The 26,436-nt window shown below is 44.3% G+C and overlaps 1 protein-coding gene across 1 annotated transcript in view; it reads right to left on the reverse strand.

The window, feature by feature from the left end:
- ASTN1 (astrotactin 1) overlaps positions 1 to 26,436 on the reverse strand; it is a 481,917-nt gene that overhangs the window by 232,270 nt on the left and 223,211 nt on the right. The window contains exons 9-10 of the mRNA XM_030206744.1: positions 13,029 to 13,103; positions 4,014 to 4,151 (exon numbers count right to left, since the gene is read on the reverse strand). Coding sequence (XP_030062604.1) covers positions 4,014 to 4,151; positions 13,029 to 13,103 — 213 coding nt within the window. The remainder of the gene's footprint in view (positions 1 to 4,013; positions 4,152 to 13,028; positions 13,104 to 26,436) is intronic.

A 26,436-nucleotide genomic window follows, 5' to 3' on the forward strand; every position in this document is an offset into this window, starting at 1 on the left:
CTGGGCTATGGCCATGCACCGGCACTGAATATCAAGGATTTTGGGGGGCATGAGGGGGTTCGGGGGCTTTAGAAAAGAAACAGAAAAAAATAGAAAGAAAAAAATGTTATGTGGGTGTTGGCCCGATACTCAGAGCCAGCACCCTCTTGAGCTGTCCTAATTGAAGCCGCTTATCTATGCGGGTGCCGGCATTGAATATTACCATCACCCACATAACCTGGGGCTCCTCCCCAGTGACCTGCCCACTTTTTGTTTGGGCGGTCTCAGGGGATATTCAGTGGCACTATCCGGTTAAGGACAGCGAGGAACTAGCATCATATTGAATAAATGAATTCTCCCCCAGAGGGACAGAGGTTAGGAAGCCCACAGGTGTAATCACTCTCTTAAATCGGCTATCAGGGATTTGACATTTACTACTACTACTTAACATTTATAAAGCGCTACCAGGGTTACGCAGCGCTGTACAATTTAACACAGAGGACAGTCCCTGCTCAAAGGAGCTTACAATCTAAAGGACAAAAAAGTGCAGTCAATCAAATTGGGGCAGTCTAGATTTCCTGAATAGATGAATAATGGTTAGGTGCCGAAAGTGACATTGAAAAGGTGGGCTTTGAGCAAGGATTTGAAGATGGGCAGGGAGGGGGCTTGGCGTATGGGCTCAGGGAGTTTATTCCAAGCATAGGGTGAGGTGAGGCAGAAAGGGCGGAGCCTGGAGTTGGCGGTGGTGGAGAAGGGTACTGAGAGGAGGGATTTGTCCTGTGAGCGGAGGTTACGGGTAGGAGCGTAAGGGGAGATGAGGGTAGAGAGGTAATGAGGGGCTGCAGATTGAGTGCATTTACAACGTAAAGGGTGTCTAAATCTTGAGGCAGATATATTCCGAGGTATTGTAATGCTTGATCTTCCCATTGTAAGGGGAATCAGCCCCTCCATGAAGACCGAACTTCTGGGGGGAAGGGGAGTGCTCACCAAATTAAGAACAAAACCCAAAATTTGCCCCAAAACCTCTATGACCTGTAATAAACAAGGGAGGGTTGTTTGTGGATCTGTAGGAATTACCAACAGGTCCTCTGCAAAAGCTAATGCCTTAATTTCGGTCTCTAAGATGGATATTCTTTGTTTGGAGGGGTCCCCATGTATAACCCGTAGTAAGGGCTCCATGGCTAATAAAAACAAAAGGGGAGACAGGGGGCCATCCCCGATGAGTAACTTTACAGATCTAGAAACAGTAGTGTGTTCCCCATTAATTAGGATTTGTGCCATAGGGTGAGTACATAGGGTATGAATAGTTGGAGAAACCAACTACTGATTCCTACCCTCTGTAAGACTGCAAACAAATGAGGCCAAATGACCTTATCGAAGGTCTTCTTAGCGTCCAAACACAGTCAAGAGGGAGATATCGTGCACATTCCCATAACTTAAGGCCAGCAAGATTTTACGAACATTATTACTTTCTATATTTATGGTACTTCTATCCCACAGTAGTCCAAGTAGAACTCAGGTTCAATGTGGCTTACAATATAAACATAATAGAAAAGAAATAAATTAGAGTTGCATTTAAAGAATACATAGTTAAAAATATTATATAAAAAGTGATGGGGCAAATTCAGTGGGGCATCAGGAAGAAGTGAAATATAATGAACTAAATAATATTCAGCACGAGTTCTAATATTGTTGAAGATTGAGCTACAAAAAGTAAGTTTTCAATAAATGACAAAATAACCCATAATCAATAGTATATCTAATTTGTTTAGGAAGAGAATTCCAGATTTTGGCATTGATAAAAAAGTTAACATTGTGGATTGTTTTGTAAGATACATTTCTGCAACTGGGGAAATGTAAAATGCGATATTCTCTGGATGAGCATTGCATGGACGAAAATCACTCATTCACATAGGATAGTGACATACCAAAATAAAATTAAGAATAGACTGCCTATCTTTAACAAAGCCAACTTGTTCTGGGCCAGTCAGGGCATGTAAGTAAGAGGCTAATCGATTAGCTAAAATTTTGGACAGGATTTTGAGATTCACATTTATAAGTGAGATTGGTCTATAGGAGTCCGCCCTGTCCCTAGGTTTGCCAGGTTCAGGTAATAATGTGACAAAGGCGGTATTATCATATAAGGGAAAATAGCCCTTCTCTACTACAATGGTATAATAAGATAGAAGAGGCCCCACCAAAGGCACTTGCAAAATCTTGTAAAATTCCCCCATATAGCTGTCCGCACCAGGCGCTGAATGTGACTTCAAGGTTTTGACTGCAGTTTGAATTTCTTTGGCCTGTAGGGGTTGATTCAAAACCTCGAACGCCTCAGGGAATTATGTAGGGAGGTTGGCCCTACCTAAAAAAGAGTGTGAACCTTCTCCAAAGACACTGGTGCAGGAGCTGAATAAAGGGCTTGAAAATGCTGTAAAAAATGTTGAAATATGATTGCTGCAGTTAATGATCTTGCCAGTATAATCATTTAAGGAGGGAATCGTTCGAGACCCACCCCAGGTTTTCACCACCCATGCTAACATACCTCCCACCTTGTTACCATATTAATGAAATTTGAATTTTCGATATAATAAACTATAGAAAGTCTTATCATGATTATATTTATTAAGTGCTGTTTCTGCCGCCAGGTGGGTCTCTTTATTTTTCTGAGTGGGAAATTGTGCATACTGTTTCTTGGCCTTCTAATACCGTTTTTCCACATTTACAAGGCTAGTTGTTAATTTTTTGTTGTATAAACTGCTATACGTAATAACATCACCCTGCTGCACTGCTTTAGCCATATTCCAAAATAAAATAGGCTGATCCGCATGCTGACCTTTAGTTGTGAGAAAGTTCTTCCATCTGTCATTCAAATAGGTGATAAATTCAGGGGGAAACATCACCCAGGAACAGGACGATAATGACTAGGTGCCTCAAGAGTGACCCACACCAGAGCATGGTCTGATATCTCTCCTGGGCCAACATCTGTAGATTGAATGGATGAAAATAGAGATTGACTCACCAGGATGTGATCAAGTCTAGACATGGTACCATGAGCCCTGGAGAGATGTGTATATCCATGCTTGGTAGGGTGCAGCTGCCGCCAGGGATCCATCAAATTAAGTGCTAAAGAAAAATTTGCCAAGATTCTATCCCCTGGTGACCTCTGCAATCCCCCCCTCTCGAATCCCCCATACAATCAAGAGAATTTGTCTGACCCCCCCTTCCAATCATGTTATCCTGCAAAAGACCACCTATGCCATCCTCCAACAGGCTCTCCCCCAGGTCAGGCCTGGTAGTATACTGTTTGTCACGGCAGGAGCAAACCCCACTTGCTCTTGCTTCTAGTGGCTTTGGAGGAAAATATAGCCACCAGAACGTCTAGCGGTAGTCTCACAATACTACCACTAAAGTCTGAGTCCTAGCAGTTGTACTGTGAGACTACTGCTAGAGTTTGAGAAAGCCATTTTTACTCTGGACCCACTAGGGGTAGGAGTGAGAGGGGTTTACTCCTACCATGACAGAAATCACCAGGCCTGGCACAAAAGGCCTGGGAGGCGAGCCTGCTGTGACTCGAGGGGTAGCGGATGGGCCCTCCACAAAAGCAGAGTACTTATCTGAGTTGATGTCAAAGCCAGCTGCAGCAATAAAAGTTATAGTTGTTAACATTCTTCTCTTACACCCGGATCCACGGATTTTGTTTCACCAACTATCTCAGGGACTAGAGTGAGAATTAAGTCACCAAAGCATTCAAAGATATCGTAGCTATAAGAAAAAGCTGGTGAACCATGGGTGTGTGAGCTCACGTGAAAAAGGTCACTGCTGAGGTCACTGTTTTTGTTTAATGACATGCAATCACTTGGTTTGTGTTGATCACGTTTCCTATGTTGTTGCAAATGACAGCCCACCCCTAGAAAAGCTTGGGACAAACGTTTAGGATCTTTATGGGAGAGGAAGGGATAGTAGATGTTATAGATGAGCAGTGGATAAGTTATATGGTCTTCATCTGCAGTCATTTTCTATGTCTTAGTACTCACCTGACCTCTACAGCATCCTCCATCACTGTCATGTCTGTCTTGCACTTGGCTGAAGGGTTGATTGCCAATTCAGCTGGGGGGATTACAAAGCTCTTACTGAGAGGCAGCCACATCCCCTCCCCCAGGGTATAGGTGAATCTATCAGGAGAAACACAAAGCTAGGAATAATGGGGACTAAAGACATTTCCCAAGTATCACCATTCCTTCTCCTAAAAATGTTACAAGGTGACATATTTCATCCAAGAAATAGTTGACGTTATGTTTTTCCTATAAAAAAAACCCACTATGGGACCGATATTAGATTCGCAGGAGGTAGCACGGCTAACTCTCGCAATCGGGCCATTTCCAGTGACCGGCATTGAATATCCAGTTTATTTTTGATCAGTTCTAACTCAACTGGCCAAACCAATATTCAGCACTAGCTGGTTAAGTTTAACCTGGCCAAAGATAAGCCTGGTATTCACGTAGCCAAATATGGCTGCCAAACTCACACTGATAATAGGTGGATAGCCGGTTATATCGCATAATATAACCATCTAGCCACTAATTGTGAATTTTCAGCAGGTTATTGGTGGCCACTGAAAATTCATGGATAGCTGGTTTGGGGGCATTTAATTGCCCAGGTGCTGATTCTGGCCAGTTAAAATGTTTTTGAATATCGGGGGGGGGGGGGGGGGGATATGAGCCTGATTTACCAATAATTTCCTGTGAAACAAAGAAGGGGAGGTAACCTATGATAAATCAGACTTCATGTATGTCTTTTGGAGCTTTAATGAAGATATGTTCTTCTACTTTGTGGATGTCTTCAGAACTGTCCATTCTCCATTAACAGGATAGGCATTTGCATTCTTCCACTTTAAAATACTGGAGACTGTGAGAGACTGAATGAAGTCTAATACTCTTAACATTTTTCCAACTTTGGCATGAGGTTTTAATTAACTGCTCATTGCTTAGCACACTGTTCTTGTGAACCTTTAATTTCCAGTCTGATAAGCAGAGGAAAGAAAATCAGATTAACAACTTTGCAAAAATCCTGAATAATAAAATGCATAAGTGTGACATCATTTAGCATCAGTCACATCTCTGTGCCCTCTATAAATGCTTCTATCACCCTGTAGGGAGCTTTGATAACATTTTGGAGAACAAGCACAGCGAGAGTACTTTACTGTATGCTCACTAATCCACACCACTTCCTACTGGGTTCTGCTGATCGAAGACAGTGCAAAACCAACTGTGACACCTGTGTCAGATTTTGGTTAAGGAGGAGGAAGAAACTGTACAGTGCAATTAGTTACTTGTCATTATTGATCTATGGTCAGTGTTCTATTTGCCGTGCAGAGTAAGACTATAGGACACCAACCCCATGGATCCTTTCATAAGAGTTTAACCAGAGACGCGAAGAAGCAAAACTTGCAGTACTTTTAAAACTAGGGCCTTCATCATTTATTATTTATTTATTTATTAAAAAACTTATATTCCACAACAATCCAAAATGGCAGATAACAACATTACGTATAATATGAACCCAAGAACTCCTCAATGACAAAATATATTCCAGCAGGACCTGTGTAAAATCTACTTCGACATGAACCATTTACAAAGCTCTTAAAACAATAGGTGGTGACACTGGGAAATAGCTGTATGTTCAAAGTGAAATGAACTCCAGTTGCAATGGTTAAGTGTTGAGGAGAAAACCACAGAAATGGTTTACGTTTTGCTATTCAGGTATAATTCTTTGGCATTGAATACTTGATTTTAAAAGATTTACCAGTATGAAGTGTAACAGGCTCTATTCCTTTCTTCTGCAGTATAACATTCCCCACAAATGAACAGTTCAATGCATCTATCAAGAAATATTTGAAGTCATATCACCCCCTCCCTCAGGGCACTAGCTTACTCCTAAATGTGCTTTCCTCAAATTGTCCAGTTTGCTTTTTTCCCCAGACATCTGTCATATCAGCCCAGTGATTCTGCAGTTTTAAACAGCTGAATATGGACATAGAGGTCCCTTGGCTCCTTTCCTATTTCTTGTCCCCACCTCTCAAGTCACTCGCAAATTGAACATTCCATGTCATATAGATACAGTTTTGCATCAGATTTAAAAATGGAAGAAGACAGGAGACCCAATATTTTAACAATTTCACCTGGCAGGAGAGACTCCTGCTCAGTTAAGTCATGCTGACCGAGTCTGGATCTTCAGCAGCACAAACCAGATAGTGGTGCTAAAAATCTGGGGAGCCCACCATGGTGCTATCTAGTTAGTGCTGGAGGGGGTGGAGTCTAGATAGAGGCAAGATTTACCTGGCTAGGGGCAATTTTCAGTCCACTAACTGGATAAGCAGGAAAGCCTTTTTGCTGAATGTTCCAATAACTTCCATCAGTCATGCATGGCCCAGATATTCAATGCCAGTGTCCAGATTACGCCTGGCATTGAATATCCTGGCCTGATTCTACACTTGGTGGTCAGCATTTTAAAAATTGAGCTCCTAATGTAAATGAAACCACTAGGCTACAACATCATCAAGGGTAAGTGTTGTAAGCAAACATTAACTACAACAAAATTGGAGAGCATTAGCTGTTTGATCTTGGTAGACAATGATTTGATGACTGCAACAACAGAAAAGAGCATAATGAGTATTGCACACATGTCAATTAAAATTTTTAATCATAATTAATCACACAATTAAAGGTACTTTATTATTTATTTATTTATGTATTTCCCACTGCAGCTCCTTGTGACTCGGCAAGTCACCTGTAGATAATTTGCAAACCATTTTGATTGCATCCACAGAAAGGTGGTATATCAAATCTCATCTCCCTTCCTTTCCCTGAAGCAGTGATAATCTTCCTCCCTCTCATCCCCAGATCCATTTCTCCCTTTCTCTTCCTTCCCTCCCTCTCCTCTTCTCCCAGGTCCATTATCTCTCTTTCTTTCCTGGTGTCCATTATCATTTTCTCTCTCTCTTCCCTTCCTCGCTCCCTCCCTCCCCTCCACCCCCATGAGCAACAACACAAATTTGGTGATGAGCAATGCCAAGCTCTTCTTGTGGCCGCTGGAACTCACTGCCTCAGCTATATCTTCCACTTGTGGCCTCTCCAGTTATGCTCATGGGTCTGTGGCTCACTCCCCCCCTCCCCACCCGGGGTTTAAAATCTGCCCCCCCCTCAATCCTCCCCTTTATCCTCTCCTTTAGTCGGTCTACCTTAAAGATGGTTTTCTATTGTTTCCCAGCAGTGGCAGCATTGCACATATTCTGCCTGCAGCCTGTTATGAAGCTTCTTTCTGACCTGTCCCACCTCCTTTGACATCACTGTTTCTGCAGAGGCAGGAAAAATCGGAGGGAACGTTTCAGACCAGGCCACAGGCAGCATATGTGCAATGCTACTGCTGCCAGGGACCAATAGAAGACCATCTTTCAGGTAGACTGGAGCGGAGGGAAGGGGTGATATTGAATCACAAGTGGGGGAAAGGTGCTAGATCGCACCAAGGACAGGGGTTGGGAGTGGAAAAGAGCAGAAAAGATGTTTGGAGGAGACAGGAGACACTTCAATGTGCTTCATTGTTTAAATCATGATTAATAATGAATGCATTAATAACAAAGTTAACTGCAATTAACTTGCATCCCTTAAAGGAAGATGTTTAATAGGGTGTTTAGGTCAGAAAAGGGACATGCAAGTCAGAATATTTTCAATTCCCCATGTGTTTTATAAAAGGCTTGCTGAGTCAGAGCCTTTTGTAAAATATGTCTAGAGATACCTATGCATTTCTGTAAATATGCAGTGGGAGTAACCATAACCAAATAAAAACATGTTAAGAAAAAGAAGAATGATGTCACTTTGCAACTTGCACATGTAAGCACCATATTTCTGAAAATTACACATATTTTGCAGATACCAATGAAAAAAATCAAGTTCCTAATTACATATTTTACCATATTTTGTGGAACTTTAAAGACCAGAAAGCTAAGCATAACTGTGTTCTCAATCACTCCTATAATACCCTGGCCAAAATCAGTTTGCTGACACTTATGCATGCCTTGGAGGAAATGCAAAACCTGATGAGGATATTTTTTCAAATGTACATCTTCCCATGCAAAACAGGAAGTACATGTATATTTTTGCACTGCCCAAGCAACATCCAAGCAATATTTACCTTGTGGTTCTCAATGTTTTGTTTTGTTTCCAATGCTGGCCACTGTCATCATTTTTTTACCTAAAAATTAAGTACCAAGCTATTCTGGGATCCTGGTGCTGAATATTTGCGGTTTGGGTGGCTACTGGCACTTATCCAGCTACCGGTGATATTCAGACTGGTACCTGAATAGTTAGCACAACCAATTTGTAATCTAGGTAGTTTTTTGGTTAGCAGACTGAAAATCACCACTAACTAGGAAACTCTTGGTTCCATCTAGACTCCGCCTTTGGACTGCTCTGGCACTAACAAGATAGCAACACACCACAATACGAAGGAAATGTTCCCTGCGAAACAAAATGGCAAAGCCAAAATAGTAGGGAGGGGACGTAGGCCAACCAATGAAGCAGAGCTCCAGAGATTGATTGCAGCAAATTTGACACAGAACTGTGTTTCAGCAATAAAATACCTGCCTGTAGTGTGTACATTGTGTGGCAGTTGCTGTCTCACTTCAAAATGACATTTGGTGTTTTTCTCAATTACCACAATTGCATAATACATAGATTTTAAATATCAGATACATTGACTCCTGAGGCAGGCATTTTATTGCTGAAACACACTTCCGTGTCATATTTACTGCAATCAGCCTCTGGAAGTCTGTTTTATTGGTCAGCCTATATTCCTTCCCTACTATTTTGAGTCACTGGATAACATCTTGGCAGTCTGAGCAGATATTCATTATAATATAAGACTACTAGTAAAAAAGGCCCGTTTCTGTTTGAAAGGAAACGGGCGCTAGCAAGGTTTTCCTCTGAGTGTGTATGTTTGAGAGAGTGACTGTGTGAGAGAGGCTTCTGTTCCTGCTGCTATGCATTCCCCGTGTTGTGCTGATTCGCTGCTCCCTGTATCGTGGCTCCGCCCCTCTCCCTTCTACTGGCCAATAGTGTGTGACATTACTATTATCTACTCCAACATGATCCACGGTTCCAGGCAGCCTCAGAATGTTGGAGGTGAGAATTATTATATAGGATAAGAATAGACATACTGGGTCAGACTAGTAGTCCATCTAGCCCAGCATCCTGCTCCTAGCAGTGACCAATCAAGGTCACAAGTTCCTGGCAGATTCCATGCTACCAATTCCAGGGACAAATAATGGCTTTTCCCATGTCTGTTTTAATAGCAGAATATGGACTTTTCCTCCAGGAACTTTTCCAAACCTGTTTTAAACCCAGACATACTAACTGCTGATACTACTTCCTCTGGCAACGAGTTCCAGAGCTTAACTGGTTAAGTGCAGCTGAATATTGGGCAGGCCCTAGTCAACGTGATTTAACTGGTCAAGAGCCCCTCCTACCTGGTTCACTCATACCATGGGATACATATCGGCCTTCTGTGTCCCATGGCATTCTATAAAGAAATCTGTAATTGCACAAAGAGAACTGGCTGAATTAATAGGAATTTGAAACTCCTGAATAGTGATATTAGTTGTCGTCTTCAACAATGCTATGTCCAAACTATTCAGCTCACCATTCAGAATGCACATATGTCTCACCACTTGTCTGCATTTGTGAAATAAATCTCAGATTTGAATGATATAAGAGGTGAATTATAGAACACTGACATTGGAAAGCATCAATCCAGTAAAATCTTGCTGTGCCAAGAAAAAAATGTTTATGTTGTGCAGTTATTTAAGCGATAAGTCCTCAACACAGGTGCTTAAGTGCATCACCTGCTCCAATATTTAACATATGATAAGCTAACATGAATTAATTGCAATCTGAGTTCACACCCCACCCCTATTCCCAGGGCCGTGCCAATATGGTAAGCGGGGTAAGCACTGCAGGGGGGCACCTACCTCTGGAGGGCACGGGGTAAGCACTGCAGGGGGGCACTTACCTCTGGAGGGCACCGCCCAGGTCCGTTCACTTGCAAAATCTTTTACCTGTAGTTGTGATTCTCCTCTCTCCCCTGCCCTTCCCCCTCCGCATCAGAAAGTGAAGGCAGCCCAGCAGTGCTGAAGTTGTTTAAAATGAATACAACGAGTGCTATATATGTCTTTGGTGTGGGAACAACTTCTCATTTGGGGTGAGCTTGAAGTGAACAACATTCAAATTAAAGAGAACAGGTTTGGAGGGAGGTGTGCAAGTGAGACAGGGAGAAATAAAAAATAAATAGTGTAATTGTTAAAATCTGTAAGTGGTTCAAAGTTTTTGTTTTTTTTTCTGAGCATCATGTACACTGAGAAGAGGGCATGCTGTGTGCATAATTATCAGGTATTCTGGGATAGCTACAGCTAAAGCCATTTCATTGGCTGATGGTTTCAACAGTAGTTTCAAAGAGGAAGAGCTGGTAAGTGAAAATCTGATTGTTTTTTTTTAAGTTTTAAAAGTATTTGCATTAAATCTAATTGCAGAATTCAGGTGCTGGGAGTCTGTACTTGGTTGTCATATGCTCAGATTTGTTTAAAATCATATGCAAATTAGTCCGTTTTTGGGAGGTTCTCATTTGCATATTTATGGGTAAAAATTGATGGAAATGTTTACAGCCTTAATGTTAGGGCATGGCTTTGATCAAAACTGTGAAGTTTGATCCAAAAACGAAGGGTTTATCTAGTGTTTTGACTAAAAATTCCCATTAGAGTGTCTGTATGTTAATCTGCATTCAAATAGGGCTCTCTGATTGGATGATCAGCTCCTGTTAGAAATCTGTCCGGGAACAAAGTGAGAGCAACTGACGGTTTGGCCAAGAGAGACATGCAGCTGTGAGCTCCATGTGTGTAAGGGGGGGGGCACCAACTGATAGTCTGCGGGGGGCACCAGAGACCCTAGGCACGACCCTGCCTATTCCCCACCCCATCCTACACCGTGCAGTTAAGGTAAGAAGTAGCTTGCACTGTCAAGCCAAAGCATTAATTGATGGCAAGGCCTTGAGCTAATGACACAGATTCCCACATTAATTCCCGGATATACTTTTAATGAAAAAGTCCCTTTGCTTCATATGCAAATTTTGTCACCTCATTTGTTGCTCCATTTATGAATATGTAAAATAATGCAGGTGCTGGTACAGATCCTTGGGGTGTTCTACTAATGACTCTTTTCCATTTGAAAGCTGATAACTCCGCCCCCCGCCCCCATGATCAACACAGGTACTGTGTTATGATTGGGGTCTGAACCCCTCTCAAACTTACCTCTTTCCTGGGGGTCAGCTTCTTAGCTGGCTTCTGTTTCTTTTCTCTGTCCTTTCTGAGCTGGCTCTGTCTCTCTGTGCTGGCAGCTTCCAGCAGCATGGCTCTAATTGTTTCACTATACTGCACCTGTGTGTGTGTTGCCTGAGTTGCTCTACCTCTCTTTGGGTGTACTGGATTCAAGTGCTTCACAGTGTTGCATTGGTGTGGGTTGGGCCTCTCTGGGTCAGTGTGCTTTTGCCTAGGTCTAGGGAGTGTGACATCATCAGGGAGGGCCTTGATAAGGAAGTGGTGTTGTTTCCTTCAGGGCCTTTGCAACGGTGGTGTTTGCTTTAGGTAGGGTGGTGCAGTGTGCACTTCTGACTTTGTGTCTAGTTTCCCTGCTTGCTTTTGCTAAGGTCCAGGTTAGTGTTAGTGCAGTGTGCACTGGTGTTTGTGTGTTTAGCTTTCCTGCTTTTCCCTCTTGGTTTTGGAAGCATTGCTGTGTGCAGGGCTTTGGAAGCTCTGTTGCTGATAGAAGTACTTCAGGGTTTGGTGTTGTTAGGAACACTGCAGAGTTTGCTGTTAGAAGTACTTCTGGTGTTTGTGCTATTGGGAGCATTGCAGTCTTTGCTGTTGGTGTTTGGTGCTTTAGAAGCACTTTTGGCTTATGTGTTAGCTTCACTGCTTTTTCCTTGTGGCTCCCCTGTCTTCCCTTTTAGTGCTAGGAGCTCTTCTGGTTGCTTGCCAGAGTAGTGCTTAGGAAGCACCTTGTTAGTTGTATCTAGCTTGCTAGAGCAGTGCTTAGGTAGCTGGTTAGTTCTGTGTTTAGCTTATTAGTGTAAAGCTCTGCTTGTAGCTTGGTGCTTAGTAGCACCTGTGTTAGCTTTGTGTTTAGTTCCCTGCTCTGTTAGTTTAGGGCTTAGGAAGTCTCTTTCTTGAGCAGGGCTTAGGAGCTCCTGTTTACTATAGGGCTTAGGAAGTCCTTTTGTCAGTTTACTGTTAGGAACACTCCTGCTGGTTTAGGGCTTGGGAGCACGTAGATCAGTTTAGGTTTAGGAGCACTTCTGTTTCCAGTCCTGGTCCCTGTGTCATCCGGTATCCAGTAAGTCCTGCCGGCTACTCGAACCCAGGAGCTCAACTTCTGGGGGGCTTAGTAGCTAAGTGCAGGTGAAGCTGTGTGGACCAGTCCAGTGTGTTCCAGTCCAGTGTGTTCCGGTCCGGTGTGTGTTCCAGTCCTGTGTCCTCCAGTCCGGGGGATTCCAGTCCACGTGTTCCGGTTCGCTGGGCAGTGCCTGCAGTCCCTGCCGGTGTGCTTACCCAGTGTTGGTTGGTGGGTTTTGCCTGCTGCTGTCGCTCCTCGGCAGCAGCCCAAGGGCTCATGTTTGCTCCAGAGCCCGGCCACGCAGGCTCTGAACCTGAGAACCTGACATACTGTCACAATGGGTTATTTTACCACATTTTACTAATGGAACTTGAGACATCCCAACTTGGATATTTCAATTCTAATTTGTAGATCCTTTCTAAATCTGTTTCTATATCAGCTGGATTACCTTTACCCATATCTTTGTTTACACTTTCAAAGAAATCTAAAAATATTAATGACTATATTTTCCTTCAAACATAAGTTCCCTGAAGTGATAGTTTCCTGGACTTCTCTTCGTTCTTGTGCTTGATTTGCATTTGGAAGGTAGAAAATTCAGACTAAAAATGTCCTTACCTGAATATTTTATCTGATGGCTGCTCTCCGAGGACCAAGTCAAAGCCGCGTTGGAAGATGGTATAAGGCCATGGACTGCAAAAAGAGGAGGGACAAAAGTGAACACCTAGGCAAGGGTCTTCACATGATCATCAATAAATACTCACAAGAACAAGTCTTCCGAAAGCCAACTTAGTATCCTCCACGCTTTCAGACCCTGAAAAGGTCATATTCTGAACCAAATTCAAAGACTAACAACCAGTACAGAAAGTACACCAATAGTATTATTAATATTATTTTATAATTTTTTCTAAAATATCAGTTATCGATCTCTTTCATTACTTTTATCACCTTTATTGGTTTTAGATACACCTCTCATTTTTAAGAAATCTCCACAAATGGTAACCCTCTACACACCTTCAGGGTCACCAAGGTCTTCCCAAAGAGTTTCCCTATCCACACCCTCTCCAAAGGACATCACACAATGTGATACCCGCAAGTGAGCATTCTCTGGAGTAGCCCCCACACTCTGGAATGCACTCTTTGAAAGACTTTGCTTAACACAAGACTATCTCTACTTTAGGAAGCAGTTGCAAGCTTGGCTTTACACACCTTCAAGGTCACTAAGGTCCTCCCAAAGAGTTTTCCTAACCACACCCTCTCCAAAGGACATCACACCATGTGGTACCCGCAAGCGAGCCTTCTCTGGAGTAGCCCCCACACTCTGGAATGCACTCCCTGAAAAGCTTCACTTAACGCAAGACTATCTCTACTTCAGGAAGCAGGTGCAAGCTTGGCTCTTCAACCAGGCCTTTAACAGAAGAAATAAATGACACTAGGTGTACATATTATATCAGGACATGTTTATCCACTCCTACCCTAGCCAAGATAATGTTCAAGTACCTTTCTGAACTCATTTGCAATTCTCTTTAACTAGTCCCTTATTTTCTTATCTTTTTTACTCTATCTCATCTATTTATATGTTCCATCTTTGCCTACACCCTATGCTGTCTATCAAAATATTTTATTGTGTATTGTGTTGGCATTGTAATGTAGCATACTATGCCGTTCTTTGTATTGTTTGAATATTTTTACTGCTGTAATTGTCTATTGCTTATGTTTGACTTATTCTTGCTGTACACTGCCTTGAGTGAATTCCTTCAAAAAGGCATTAAATAAATCCTAATAAATAAAACATGAACTAGTGTGCATTATTTATGATAGTATGTACTATTTGGCATTTTAGCTCATGATGCTCCATTTGCAAAATTTCCCATCATTGCCTAGATTTCTGCATGAAAATTTTTATTCAAAGTATAAGTGATACAAGATCATGCAAATCAGCTCATTAGGGGCTAGACTTACTAAAAAGCACTACTGCATTATCACCCATTAACATGCATTAACAAGCATTATTTTAACATAGGACTCATTTTACACTTTGGGTCAGTGGTGTGGTGGAGCCAGCTCACACCGGTTCTTAACTTTTCTTCCAACTTGCGAGCCGGTTGTTAAAAAGCGCGAGCCAGCTCTCCTCCTTCCCTCCGGATCCGTCCCTCACCGACCTGTCCTTCAAATTCTTCGGGGCAGGCAGTCTTGCCTGCCCGCTGCCAGCGCTGACTCTCCCCCACTGCCGGTTCGCGCTTTAAAAATGGCCGCCGAGACTTCCAGAGGCGGCCTCGCGAGACTTCTGCTGAAGTCTTGGAGGCCGCCCTTGTAAGTCTCGGCGGCCATTTTGAAGCGCGATCCAGCAGGGGAGAGTCAGTGCTGGCAGCGAGCAGGCAGGACTGCCTGCCCCGAAGAATTCGAAGGACAAGGCAGGGTGACTCAGAGTCAGGTCGGTGAGGGACCGGATCCGGAGGGAGGGAGGAGAATTCGCTGAACAACTCGGGAGGGGGTGGCAGGGGAGAGAAGGGAGTCGCAGGGCATGGGTGGATGGAGGGGAGAGAAGGGTCGCTGGGTATGGGTGCATGCAGGGCAGGGGAGAGGAGGGCCACTGCTGAACATGGGTGGATGGAGGGCAGGAGAAAGGAGGGTCACTGGACATGGGTGGATGGAGGGCAGGGGAGAGGAGGGGAGAGAGAAGAAATGCTGGACATGGATGGAGGGGAGGGAAGAGTGAGGAAGGAGATGAGATGAGGGAAAAGGAAGAGAGGAGAAAAACTGCACATGGATGAAGAAAATGGGCAGAAGCTGAGGACCAGAAATGAAGAAGAAAGGAGGAAAGGAAAGAAATAAATGGAAAGGAAGCCCTGGAAACGGAGTTAAGAGGACAGATAGCAGCAGAATACTACTACTACTATTTAGCATTTCTATAGCGCTACAAGGCATACGCAGCAATCGGATACTGGGCAAGCATGATCAGAAAAACAGTCACCAGACAACAAAGGTAGAACAAAATCATTTTATTTTCATTATAGTGTTTGGAATATGTTCACTTTGAGAATCAGGTGCTCAAAATTAAAAGTTTATATTTATTTACTTATTTATGGCATTTTATCGCACACTAAACATGAATTAGATTCGAACTTGGGATCATTTAATTTTTTTTTCCTGGAGTAATGCATTGCCACCCCCCCCCCCCCAGGCTCTCTTCCCGGCTATAGCCAACTCTACAATTTTGGGGGGGGGCACAGAGGGGGACCGGGGGGGCGCAGAGGGGGATCGGGGGGGCGCAGAGGGGGACAGGAGAGAGAGCCTGTTGTTAAACATTTACCAGCACACCACTGCTTTGGGTCCTTTTTACTAACAATCAACTTTAGTGGTGTTAGCACACTTGGGGGTCCTACTAAAGGGTACTAAAATTTACTGTTAACATGGCTTAGCACTGAAAAGTAGAATGCGCTAACAGCAAAATTAGCATGCTAATGTGTGGGTCATTCCCAGCATGTTGACTATTCAGTTGCACACTAACATTGCAATTAGCGGGCAATCATTAGCTCCTGTTTGGTGTGGATGCACTTACCCTGGATTCTATATAGGTTGCCCATAGTTGGGTGCACAAAGTTGTGCACAAATCCCAGATCCATGTGTAAACTAATTAGCTAATGAGCCATTAATCAATAATTGACATTAATTGGCACTTATTTGGGTTGCACCCTATTCTATAAAATGTGCCCCCTAAATTTTGTATCATGCAAGCTCAAAAGGGGGTGTGGCCATAGGAAAGACATAGGTGGATCAGGGGTGTTCCCAAAAATTAGGCATGATATTATAGAATAGGGTAATTTACAGGCCCAACTTCTTGACTTTTACAAACATTTCTACTGCTTTCAAATCACTCCAACTGCAATCTGACTGTATTATTATTTGCTCTTCTTAATCTGTTTGATTCTGGGCATGGGAGCATGCTCCATCCCTGTTTTTTCTTGTCATCTAGCAGTGGACGTGGGAGCTCAACTCTGCCCTGAAACATAAATGGCAGCGGGTTATTTAAACCGTTGAGCTAAGGGGGTGCACCACCTTGCAGCACTGCGCCTAAGTGTGGTGCCTGGAGTGGTGCATTAAATTGTATAGTCTGTCTTTTTTTTGAGTCGATTTACATATAGTGTTTTTAATTAGAATGAGTTAGTTTTGCTCCTGTGTTTTAATATTCTTACTCGGGTGGATTTAATCCAAAAATAGAGTTAGGGGTATAAAGACTATCAACTGCACTTTTCAATGAAAACAAGGAACCAAAAACAACCACGTCCATGGTTTAATGGTGAACTACTACAAATGAAAAAACTATGCTGGAAACTAGAAAGAAAATGGGTCAAATCCAAGACTGGCACAAGCAAAACCATGTGGAGAAAAGCTATAAGAACATTCACATAAAAAAAGCTAAAGTAGAATACTATAGTAATCTCCGAGGACAAGCAGTCCATTAATTTTTACAAGTGGGTAACACGGCACCACGTTACCTGGTCCGGAGCTTATAACAAGCTTTACAGAGCATTGTGGAACGTGAGACATGCTCCACCATGCATGCACGGGTGTCTTCCTTCCTGCCTGCCGCGGTTACCACAGTTGTTTTTCTACTGAGGTGAGGAGAGGTTACGTTTGTGCTTTTTCTTCACTCCTGGAAGAGCTATTTTTTCTGCCTTTTTGTCTTTTTTCACGATTTTTCACAGTACCTTTTCTGGGCTTCGGTCCCCTTCTCTTCTCATACAGTTTTAGTTCCTTTTTTCTGTTTTTAAGTTTCCTTTATTTATCATGACATAGACCGTGTTTAGGCCTAGTCTTTCATCGGGTATTTCCCTTGACTTTTTTCTGGTGCCTTTCCCTTTTTTTCAGGCACCATCATGTCTTTTGATTTGGCTGTGGAAGTTTTTCCCTCCATGTCCACAAAAGTACCCGGTGGCTTTAAGTGCTATACCTAGTGCAATCAGACAATCTCTGCTAATGACACCCATTCTTGATATCTTCAGTGCTTAGGACCCAACCATATTCCTTCCAACTGTGACCTTTGTCTTTGGATGAAGAAGAGGACTCAGGTGTCCAGATAGGTTCAAAGCGCAACGATTTTTGGAGCCAGGTTCAAGTCCTTGACTCAATGCCGAACTCCAGATGAAGACTAAGAAGCATTGGCATCAGTCGTCCTCGATGTATGATGCTAGGAGCTATGGGGCGTCGAGGGATTCAGCACCCGAGAAGGGTCAGTGCCGGGAGGATCGCTCCCCCTCTATTCAGGAGGTAACGATGTATCTGTCCCCAAGAAGCCAGGACCTGACTCCCTTCTTGTCCTCATCAGTTCTGCAGCTTGTCTGGAGTCTGGCACCCCAGTCTTTCCTGGTGTCAACTCTCGATGAGCGTAGCTGGGTCTTGCTCCCTGAGCTGTTGGATGGCCTTTTGCAACAATGTGTATCGGTATCAGGGGTGTTTGTGCCTACTGTGCCGCCCGTTGTGGTCCCTCGTCAGCCTCAGCCTGCAGTATGGCCTCCGCCGGTGCCACATGCGGCCCCAGTGTTGATTGCCACCCAGGCCGGTACCCCCTTGATGTCAATGGAAGAAGCTTTGCTGGAGTCGAGGCAGGAGCCAACTTCTCGATGCCTCTCCTGGGGACATCAAAGTCAAGGCAAGTTTGGTTTCAGCCCTCTCACGAGGAGTTTCTGTCTGACACCAATGAGGAATGCTCACAGGAGTCAGAGGAGGATCCAAGGTACTTTTAGGAGGATGAGTCCTATGGCATCCCCTCTGAACCCTCCCCTCTGCTTGAAAGGAGAAAGTCTCCTCTGGAAAGCCTTTCGTTCCCCTCCTGTGAAGGAAATGGCTGAAGCTATTCCATTTCCTTTGGAAGTGGAGGACGAGCCCAGGGTTAAGATACTCAAGGTCCTGGAAGGCTGTGACTGTCCCTCTCCACAAAGTACTCAAGGAAGTCCTCGATAGAAACTGAGAGTCCACTCTGTCAATCCCTGTCCTAAGAAGATCAACACCATCTATCAAAACCACAACACACCTGGTTTTGATAAGCCCCAGTTGTCTCACAATTTCATGGTGGTGGAATCTGCTCTCAATCGGGTCAGGAATGCTAGAGACTATGCCTCAGCATCCCTAGTCAGAGAAGCTAGGATCTTGGACTCTTTTGGGAGGAAGATGTTCCAGGCCTCAATGCTCATGTCCCATATATAGTCTTACCAGCTCTTTACGAGTGTGTACTTGTGGGACTCGGTGCGCAAGCTGTTAAACTTGGCCGATTCTCTCCCACTGGAGGAGGCTGAGTCGGTACACCAGTTGGCCAAACAGCAGAAGGCATGTCGTTAAGTTCTTGGCCAAGGGCGCCTATGACACCTTTGATCTGGCATCCAGGACCTCTGCTCAGTGAATAGCAATGTCCATACTCTCATGACTGCATCTTTATGACTTGGAACAGTCAGTTCAGCAGAGGTTGGTGGATGTCCCCTGCAAGTAGGATAACCTTTTTGAAGCGAAGATTGAGGAGGTTTCTGACCAAATATAGAAACACACTGATACTATCTCTTCTCTCTCCCGCCGGGTGCCTTCTGCACCAGCCTCCTCATCAAGGAGGTATTGGTAAGTCAAGGAGGGGTGCCTACAACTCTCAGAGACGTAGGTGTGCCACCTCTTATTGCCAGCCTGCTCAGGCTCAACCCCTCCAGAGCTTGTTCACTCTCTGTTCTGATGGACCATTTGATCCAATTTGACCCTGGGACTACCATTCCAAATTCCTCAGCCTCAAAAGGTTCTGATGATGGATGTGTCTCTCCTGGGTTGGGGAGCTCATATAAATGAGCTTCACACTCAAGGAGCCTGGTCCATCCAGGAAAGAGGTCTCTAGCTCTCTGGGTGATCTGGGATGCTCTAAAGGCTTTCTTAGATAGGCTGTCTCACCAAATGGTACTCATTCAAACAGACAACCAGGTTGAATGTATTACACCAACAAGCAGGGGGGCACCGGATCATGCCCTCTGTGTCAGGAGGCCATCTGGTTCCTTCGAGCCACTTATCTGGTGTGCAAAAACAAGAGTCTGGCCAACAGGCTGTGCAGGGTTATGCAATTGTATGAGTGGTCTCTCAGCATGTGTATTGCCCGCAAGATCTTCAGAGTGAGGGGCACCCCCTTGGTGGATCTCTTTGCCACTTATCTGAGTCACAAAGTCCCTCAGTACTGTTCCAGACTTCAGGCTCATGACAGACTAGCATCAGATTCCTTCCTTTTTCATTGGGGGACAGGCCTTCTGTATGCATATCCTCCCATACCTCTTGTGGGGAAAACTTTGCTGAAACTCGAGCAAGACCATGGGACCATGATTTTGATTGCACCTTATTGTTCATGGCAGATCTGGTTCCCTCTTCTTCTGGAATTATTCTCTGAAGATAATTTGTGTTTTCTGACCCTTATTACGTAGAATGAGGGATCTCTCCTGCATCTCAACCTTCAGTCTCTGGCCCTCACAGCCTGGATGTTGAGAGCCTGGAATTTGCTTCCTTGGGTCTGTCAGAGGGTGTCTCCCAGGTCTTGCTGGCTTCCAAGAAAGATTCCACTAAGAGGTGTTATTCTTTCAAATGGAGGAGGTTTGCCATCTGTTGTGAAGGTAAGGCCCTAGATCCTGTGTCCTGCCTTACACAGACCCTGCTTGAATACACCTTTCTGAGACTGGTCTCAAGACCAACACCGTAAGGATTCATCTCAGTGCAATTAGTACTTACCATCAACATGCAGAACAGTGTTTCCCAAGTTCGGTCCTGGAGTACCCCTTGCCAGCCAGGTTTTCAGGATATGCACAATGAATATGCATGAACTTGATTTGCATACATTTTCCCATTATATGCAAATCTCTTTCATGTATATTTGTTGTGGATATCCTGATAACTTGACTGGCAAGGGGGACTCCAGAACCAAACTTGGGAAACACTGATGTAGAGGGTAAGCCCATCTCTGGACAGTGTCTAGTTGTTTGCTTCATGGGAGGTTTGCTTTTGTCAAAGCCCCCTGTCAAACCTCCACCAGTGTCATGGGACCTCAATGTCATTCTCACCCAGCTGATGAAAGCTCCTTTCCAGCCATTGACTTCCTGCCATCTGAAGTACTTGACCTGGAAGGTCATTTCTTGGTGGCTGTTACTTCAGCTCGTAGAGTCAGTGAGCTTTAGGCTCTAGTAATGAATGCACCTTATACTAAGTTTCATCACAACAGTGTAGTCCTCCCACACACCCTAAATTCCAACCTAAGGCCATGTTGGAGTTCCATCTGAACCAGTCGATTGTCTTGCCAACATTCTTTCCCCGACCTCATGCCCATCCTGGCGAGAGCACCTTGCACACATTGGACTACAAGCGAGCATTGACCTATTACGTGGAGCAGACAACAGACAACGCCTTACAGACAGTCCACCCAAATTTTTGTTTCTTTTGATCCCAACAGAATGGGGGTTGCCATTGGGAAACGCACAATCTCTAATTGGCTGGCAGATTGCATTTCTTTCACTTATGCCCAGGCTGGACTGACCCTCGAGGGTCATGTCAAGGTTCACAATGTCAGAGCCATGGCTGCATCAATAGCCCACTTGCAGTCAGCCTCCATTGAAGAAATTTGCAAGGTTGAGATGTGGTTTTCAGTCCTCACATTTATATCTCATTACTGCCTAGAGCAGGATGCCTGATGCGACAGTTGGTTTGTGCAGACAGTGTTGCAGAATCTGTTTGGGGTCTAGAATCCAACTCCACCCCCCCAGGGTCCATTTTATTCTGTTCCAGGCTGCACTCTCACTCCGTTTGTATACAGTTTCAGGTTAATCTCTGTTATGTCCTTGCCGTTGCGAGGTCCAATTGACCAATATTTGTTGTTTTTTGTGAATCCGGATGCTAGGGATACCCCACTTTTGAGAATTAATGGCCTGCTTGTCCTCGGAGAAAGTGAAGATACTTACCTGTATTGGGTATTCTCCGAGGACAGCAGGCCTTAAATTATAACAAACCCTCCCACCTCCCCTAGGAATTGTCTCCTATTTTTTATTTTATTTTTTATGCTGTAGTATTTAACTGTGGTAACTGCACCCTTTTGGATGTCAAAATCATAAACAGGCCTTCTAAAATGGGACCTGTGCTAAAATAGCATGAGTTAGTAGAAAATAACATGCCATAACAGTAGCCCTTGTTGATAACTATGGGGCTCATTTTCAAAAGAGAAAAATGTCTCAAAAACGGTATAACGTGGCATTTGGATGTTTTTCTCAAAAACTCTGATTTGAGATGCTTTTCTCTGTAGTGCATCCAAATCACAAGGGAGCTTGTTGGGGGCGGGATTTGGGCATTCCCAAAACTTCAACATTTTTCTGCTGTAATGGAACATAGCAAAAACATTCAGGGCTAAAAGTTAGGTGTTTTGGTCTAGGCCTGTTTCAGTCATACCTAAGTCAGAAAAAGGTGCCCTAAAGGATGAGATGACTGCCGGAGGGATTAAGGCATGACCCCCAACACTCCCCCAGTAGACACCAACTCTTTCACACACCCCAAAGATGTGAAAGAAACTACATACCAGCCTCTATGACAGCTTCAGATGTTATGGCTAGTCCTATTAGAACAGGAAGCAGGTCCCTGGAGTAGCCTAATGGTCAGTGCAGTGCACTGTAGAGAAGGGAACCCAGGCCCATATTCCACTCTAAATGGTAGATGTGTGGTGGAAAGTGTGAGCCCTCCAAAACCCACCAAAAACCTACTGTACCCATGTTTAGGTGACACCTGCAGGCATAAGGGATATTGTAGTGGTGTACAGTAGATGTTTGGTGGGTTTTGGAGGGCTCACCAAACAATATAAGAGGGTAGTGGTGAGAGATGTACCTGGAACCTTTTATGTGAAGTCCAGTGCAGTGCCCCCTAGGATGCCCTAGTGCTCTGCTGGGATGTCTGTGTGGCCAGTCTACTAAGAATGCTGGCCTCTCATACATCCCAATGGCTTGTTTTTGTGCATTTTCCCCTTGGACTGTTTTTTGTTTTTGTTTTTTTTTAATAGTCCTAAAAGATGCACTGAACACAAAAACATCTAGCAAATGACCATTTTCAAAACAAAAAGTTGGACATTTTTCTGATTTGAAAATGGTCATGTCCGCTACTGGATTTTTGGATGTTTTTCACAAAATATTCAAAAATGGATTTAGACGTCATATCTAAAATGCCCCTCCATGCCCCTGTGTCCTAGCTACACCCATGAGGTCCAGGAGAATCCAAACACCTGTGTGCTTTTGGTAATGATGGCATCCATACATATTCAAGCTTGTGTGCATATATATTCAGATCACAGAAGGTAGGCTCCATTAATTCTTTGTGGAAAGTCTTATTTATTGATGTTTTAGAATTATAATAATCAAATAGCAACCATCTGTGTCTACAGCTTTATAATTGTCAGGCAAATCTGATTCAGCTGGCATCCTTGCAGAATTATTCTTCCTGCAATCGTTCTCCCTGATCATATTAACTTGAATTAACACATCTAAATGTCTATCCTCAGCCTGGTTGGTCCATGGGGCTAACGAAGATGTTATAAAGTTGCAGGTTTTTAATGTTTTTCTAGAATTTCTAAGTCTTCTCTAGTAGGCTTTCCATGTTCCATAAATCCCAAACTTTTCTCAACTGCTTGCACTATAATAGTTTTGGTCAATGAGTTCTGATGCTTTTTCAGGCCTCTGTAATAAATAACCAACAGAGATTTATCTTTTGCCGTCCTTTTTCTTTTTGTTTGTTTTGCTTTTCATCTTTTTTTGTCTCCTCTCATCACTTCTCCTCTGTCCTTATCTTTCCATCTCTTCCCTCTATAATGCCTTTCCTTGATTTCTTTGTCATCATTTAGCTCCTCTTCCTCTTTCCCTGCCTTTTGTCATTTTCCCATGAATAAGTAAACCAAAACTTTGCTTACTTCAAATGTTACAATCCTACAATATCCCTCTTTCTCTTTGCTATGTGTTTGGAACAGAAAGACTGTCTAATGCTTCTGGATAGTCCTCTCTTTTTCCGTTTTCTTATACTCTCTTTGATAGAGGATTCAGAACAGAAACATGAATAGATTAAGTGCATTCTTAGAAGGAATCATTTATTAACTTCTTTTGTTATTGCTCTGGTAATGGGGTTTAATTGGCTACAGTATTTTACCACTTGGAGGGCAATTCTATAAATGGTCACCTCCTACCTGTATCCTATTCTGTAAAGAAAAGGACACATGTACTTTTCTTTATAGAACACCAGTGTCTAGAATTAAAGAAATGATTGCACCTAAATCACAAAAGAACACACACAAATTATAGTATTCTATAATCTAAGTGCATAATTGTCTCTGCTTATGCTCCATCCAGACCCCACACCGTCACATTTTTAGAATAGCGAATAGTTGGAATATTAGCATTTATATATGTACGTGCACTAAGATGTGCACAGATGACAGTATTCTGGTCATTTATATAAATTCTTACCCCCTGGCAGCAGGCAACACGATTAGCTGCTGCCAGCAGCACTGACCCCGGATATTCAATGCTGGGCCATAGCCAGCGACTGGCATTGACTATCCAGTTTTAGTTTTGGCCGCAGCAACTTAACTGGATAAGCAAATATTCACTGGTGGCTGGTTAACAGCGGTTGAAGATAGGCCTGCTATTTAAACGGCCTATCTTAGCTCGACTTAGCTGGTTTAGTCCTGTATATTTGTGATTAGCTGGGTAAATCACACGACATAGCCGGTTAGTGACTAGCTGCTAACTATTCAGCGAATGTAACCAGCTATCTCATGCTAAATATTAGCGTTTAGCCGGCTAAGTGCTATTTAACCAGCAAGGAGCTGTTCCTGGCTGGTTAAGTAGCACTGAATATCAGGCCCCTGGTGCCTAAACCTTGATGCTTTCTTTATAGAAATACCTACATAATGTCACAAATAATATCAAAGCAACTGAAAGGCACGGGGTGTGGGGAAAGGAGGAAGTACTGTGGACAATGTTGGAAAGCAAAGAAGGGAGTGAAGGGGGAGATGCTGTTGCTAGATTTCAAAGTACCAGATGTGGACTGGAGCATCCCATCTGCGGAATCAGAAAGCAGAGAGATCATGATCATGGATATCTTTCAAAGAGGGAGAGATACTGGCCCTAGAGTGTGTGTGTTGGGGGGGGAGGGGGACAGACAGGAAGAGATGCTGAACTCAGGAGGGAGAGGGGAGTTATGGTGGATCAGTGTGGGAAAGGGAGTGGAGGGGAGAAAGAGAAAAGATAGCTGGACTGGGGGAGGGCAAGAGAGGGGAAAAGATGGTGGATGGAAAAGAGGGGGAGAGACACTGGATGCAGGAGGGAGAAATACTGGACTGTGAAGGGGTGGTGGGAGTTGAGGAGAGATGCTAGCAAAGTCACAGAGACACAGAAGAGATGTTGAACATGAGGGGAGCAAAGGACAGGGACAGAGAGGGGCAATGCTGGACAGAGAGGAAATAGGGACACAAAAGGACAATGGTAGACACGGGGGGAAATAGGGAAACAGGGCAATGCTGATCAGAGGGAGAGAGAGGGGAATGGGAGAAATGCAGGACAGATCAAGGTACGCACACAGAGAGAGATGCTGAATATAGGAGAGGATATGGACACTGAAAGGGCAAATTCTGAACATGGGCAGGAGATCCTGCAAGGGTGGGACCAGAGCTGAGAGAGAAGGGAAGGCTGAAGCGCCGAGTCTGCTCGCCTTTCATTGCTGCCACCGGGACCCCGAGGTAAGATGACTTTTAAAATTCTGGTTGGCACGCAGGAAGGCGAGGGTGGACCGGCGGAGGACTGCTGAGGGAGAGAGGGCAGGCACTGGGCAGGTCAGGCTGGCTGGGAAGGGGAACTTCCGGTTCCGACTTCCGGTGGGTGAAAATATTGGAGGTGCTCAGCACCCACAGAGTCGGCGCCTATGGGTAGAACAGTGTGATGCATATTTGATCACGTGGAGGGGCATAATCGAACGGGGCACCCAAGCTTTGCTGAGGACGTCCTCGCAGGACGTCCCGGCAAAGGGGCGAGGAAACCCGTATTATCGAAACAAGATGGGCGGCCATCTTTCGTTTCGATAATACAGTCAGGGACACCCAAATCTCAACACTTAGGTCGACCTTAGAGATGGTCGTCCTTAGAGATGCTCGTGCACGATTTTTAGCGATAATGGAAACCGAGGACTCCCATCTCAGAAACGACCAAATCCAAGCCATTTTGTTGTGGGAGGAGCCAGCACTCGTAGTGCACTGGTCCCCCTGACATGCCAGGACACCAGCCGGGCACCCTAGGGGGCACTGAAGTGAACTTTAGAAAAAGCTCCCAGGTGCATAGCTCCCTTACCTTGTGTGCTGAGCCCCCCCCCCCCCCAAAACCCACTCCCCACAACTGTATACCACTACCATAGCCCTTAGGGATTAAGAGGGGCACCTAGATGTGGGTACAGTGGGTTTGTGGTGGGTTTTGGAGGGCTCACATTTACCACCACAAGTGTAACAGGTGGGGGGGGGGGTGGGCCTGGGTCCGCCTGCCTGAAGTGCACTGTAGTACCCACTAAAACTGCTCCAGGGAACTGCATACTACTGTCAGGGAGCTGGGTATGACATTTGAGGTTAGCAACAAATATTTTTAAAGTTTTTTTTAGGGTGGGAGGGGGTTGGTGACCACTGGGGGAGTAAGGGAAGGTCATTCCCGATTCCCTCCAGTGGTCATCTGGTCAGTTCGGGCACCTTTTTGAGGCTTGGTCGCAAGAAAAAATGGACCAAATAAAGTCGCCCAAGTGCTCGTCAGGGACGACCTTCTTTTTTCCATTATCGGTCGCCACTCCTCAAAAAACCATCACTAGACCCTACCTGTCCCTCCAACTACCGCCCCATCTCCCTCCTACCCTTCCTCTCCAAGACACTTGAGCGCGCAGTCCACAGCCGCTGCCTTGATTTTCTCTCCTCTCATGCCATCCTTGATCCGCTTCAATCCGGTTTTCGCCCTCTTCA

This window comes from Microcaecilia unicolor, chromosome 6, assembly GCF_901765095.1.
Source record: "Microcaecilia unicolor chromosome 6, aMicUni1.1, whole genome shotgun sequence".
Taxonomy (NCBI): domain Eukaryota; kingdom Metazoa; phylum Chordata; class Amphibia; order Gymnophiona; family Siphonopidae; genus Microcaecilia; species Microcaecilia unicolor.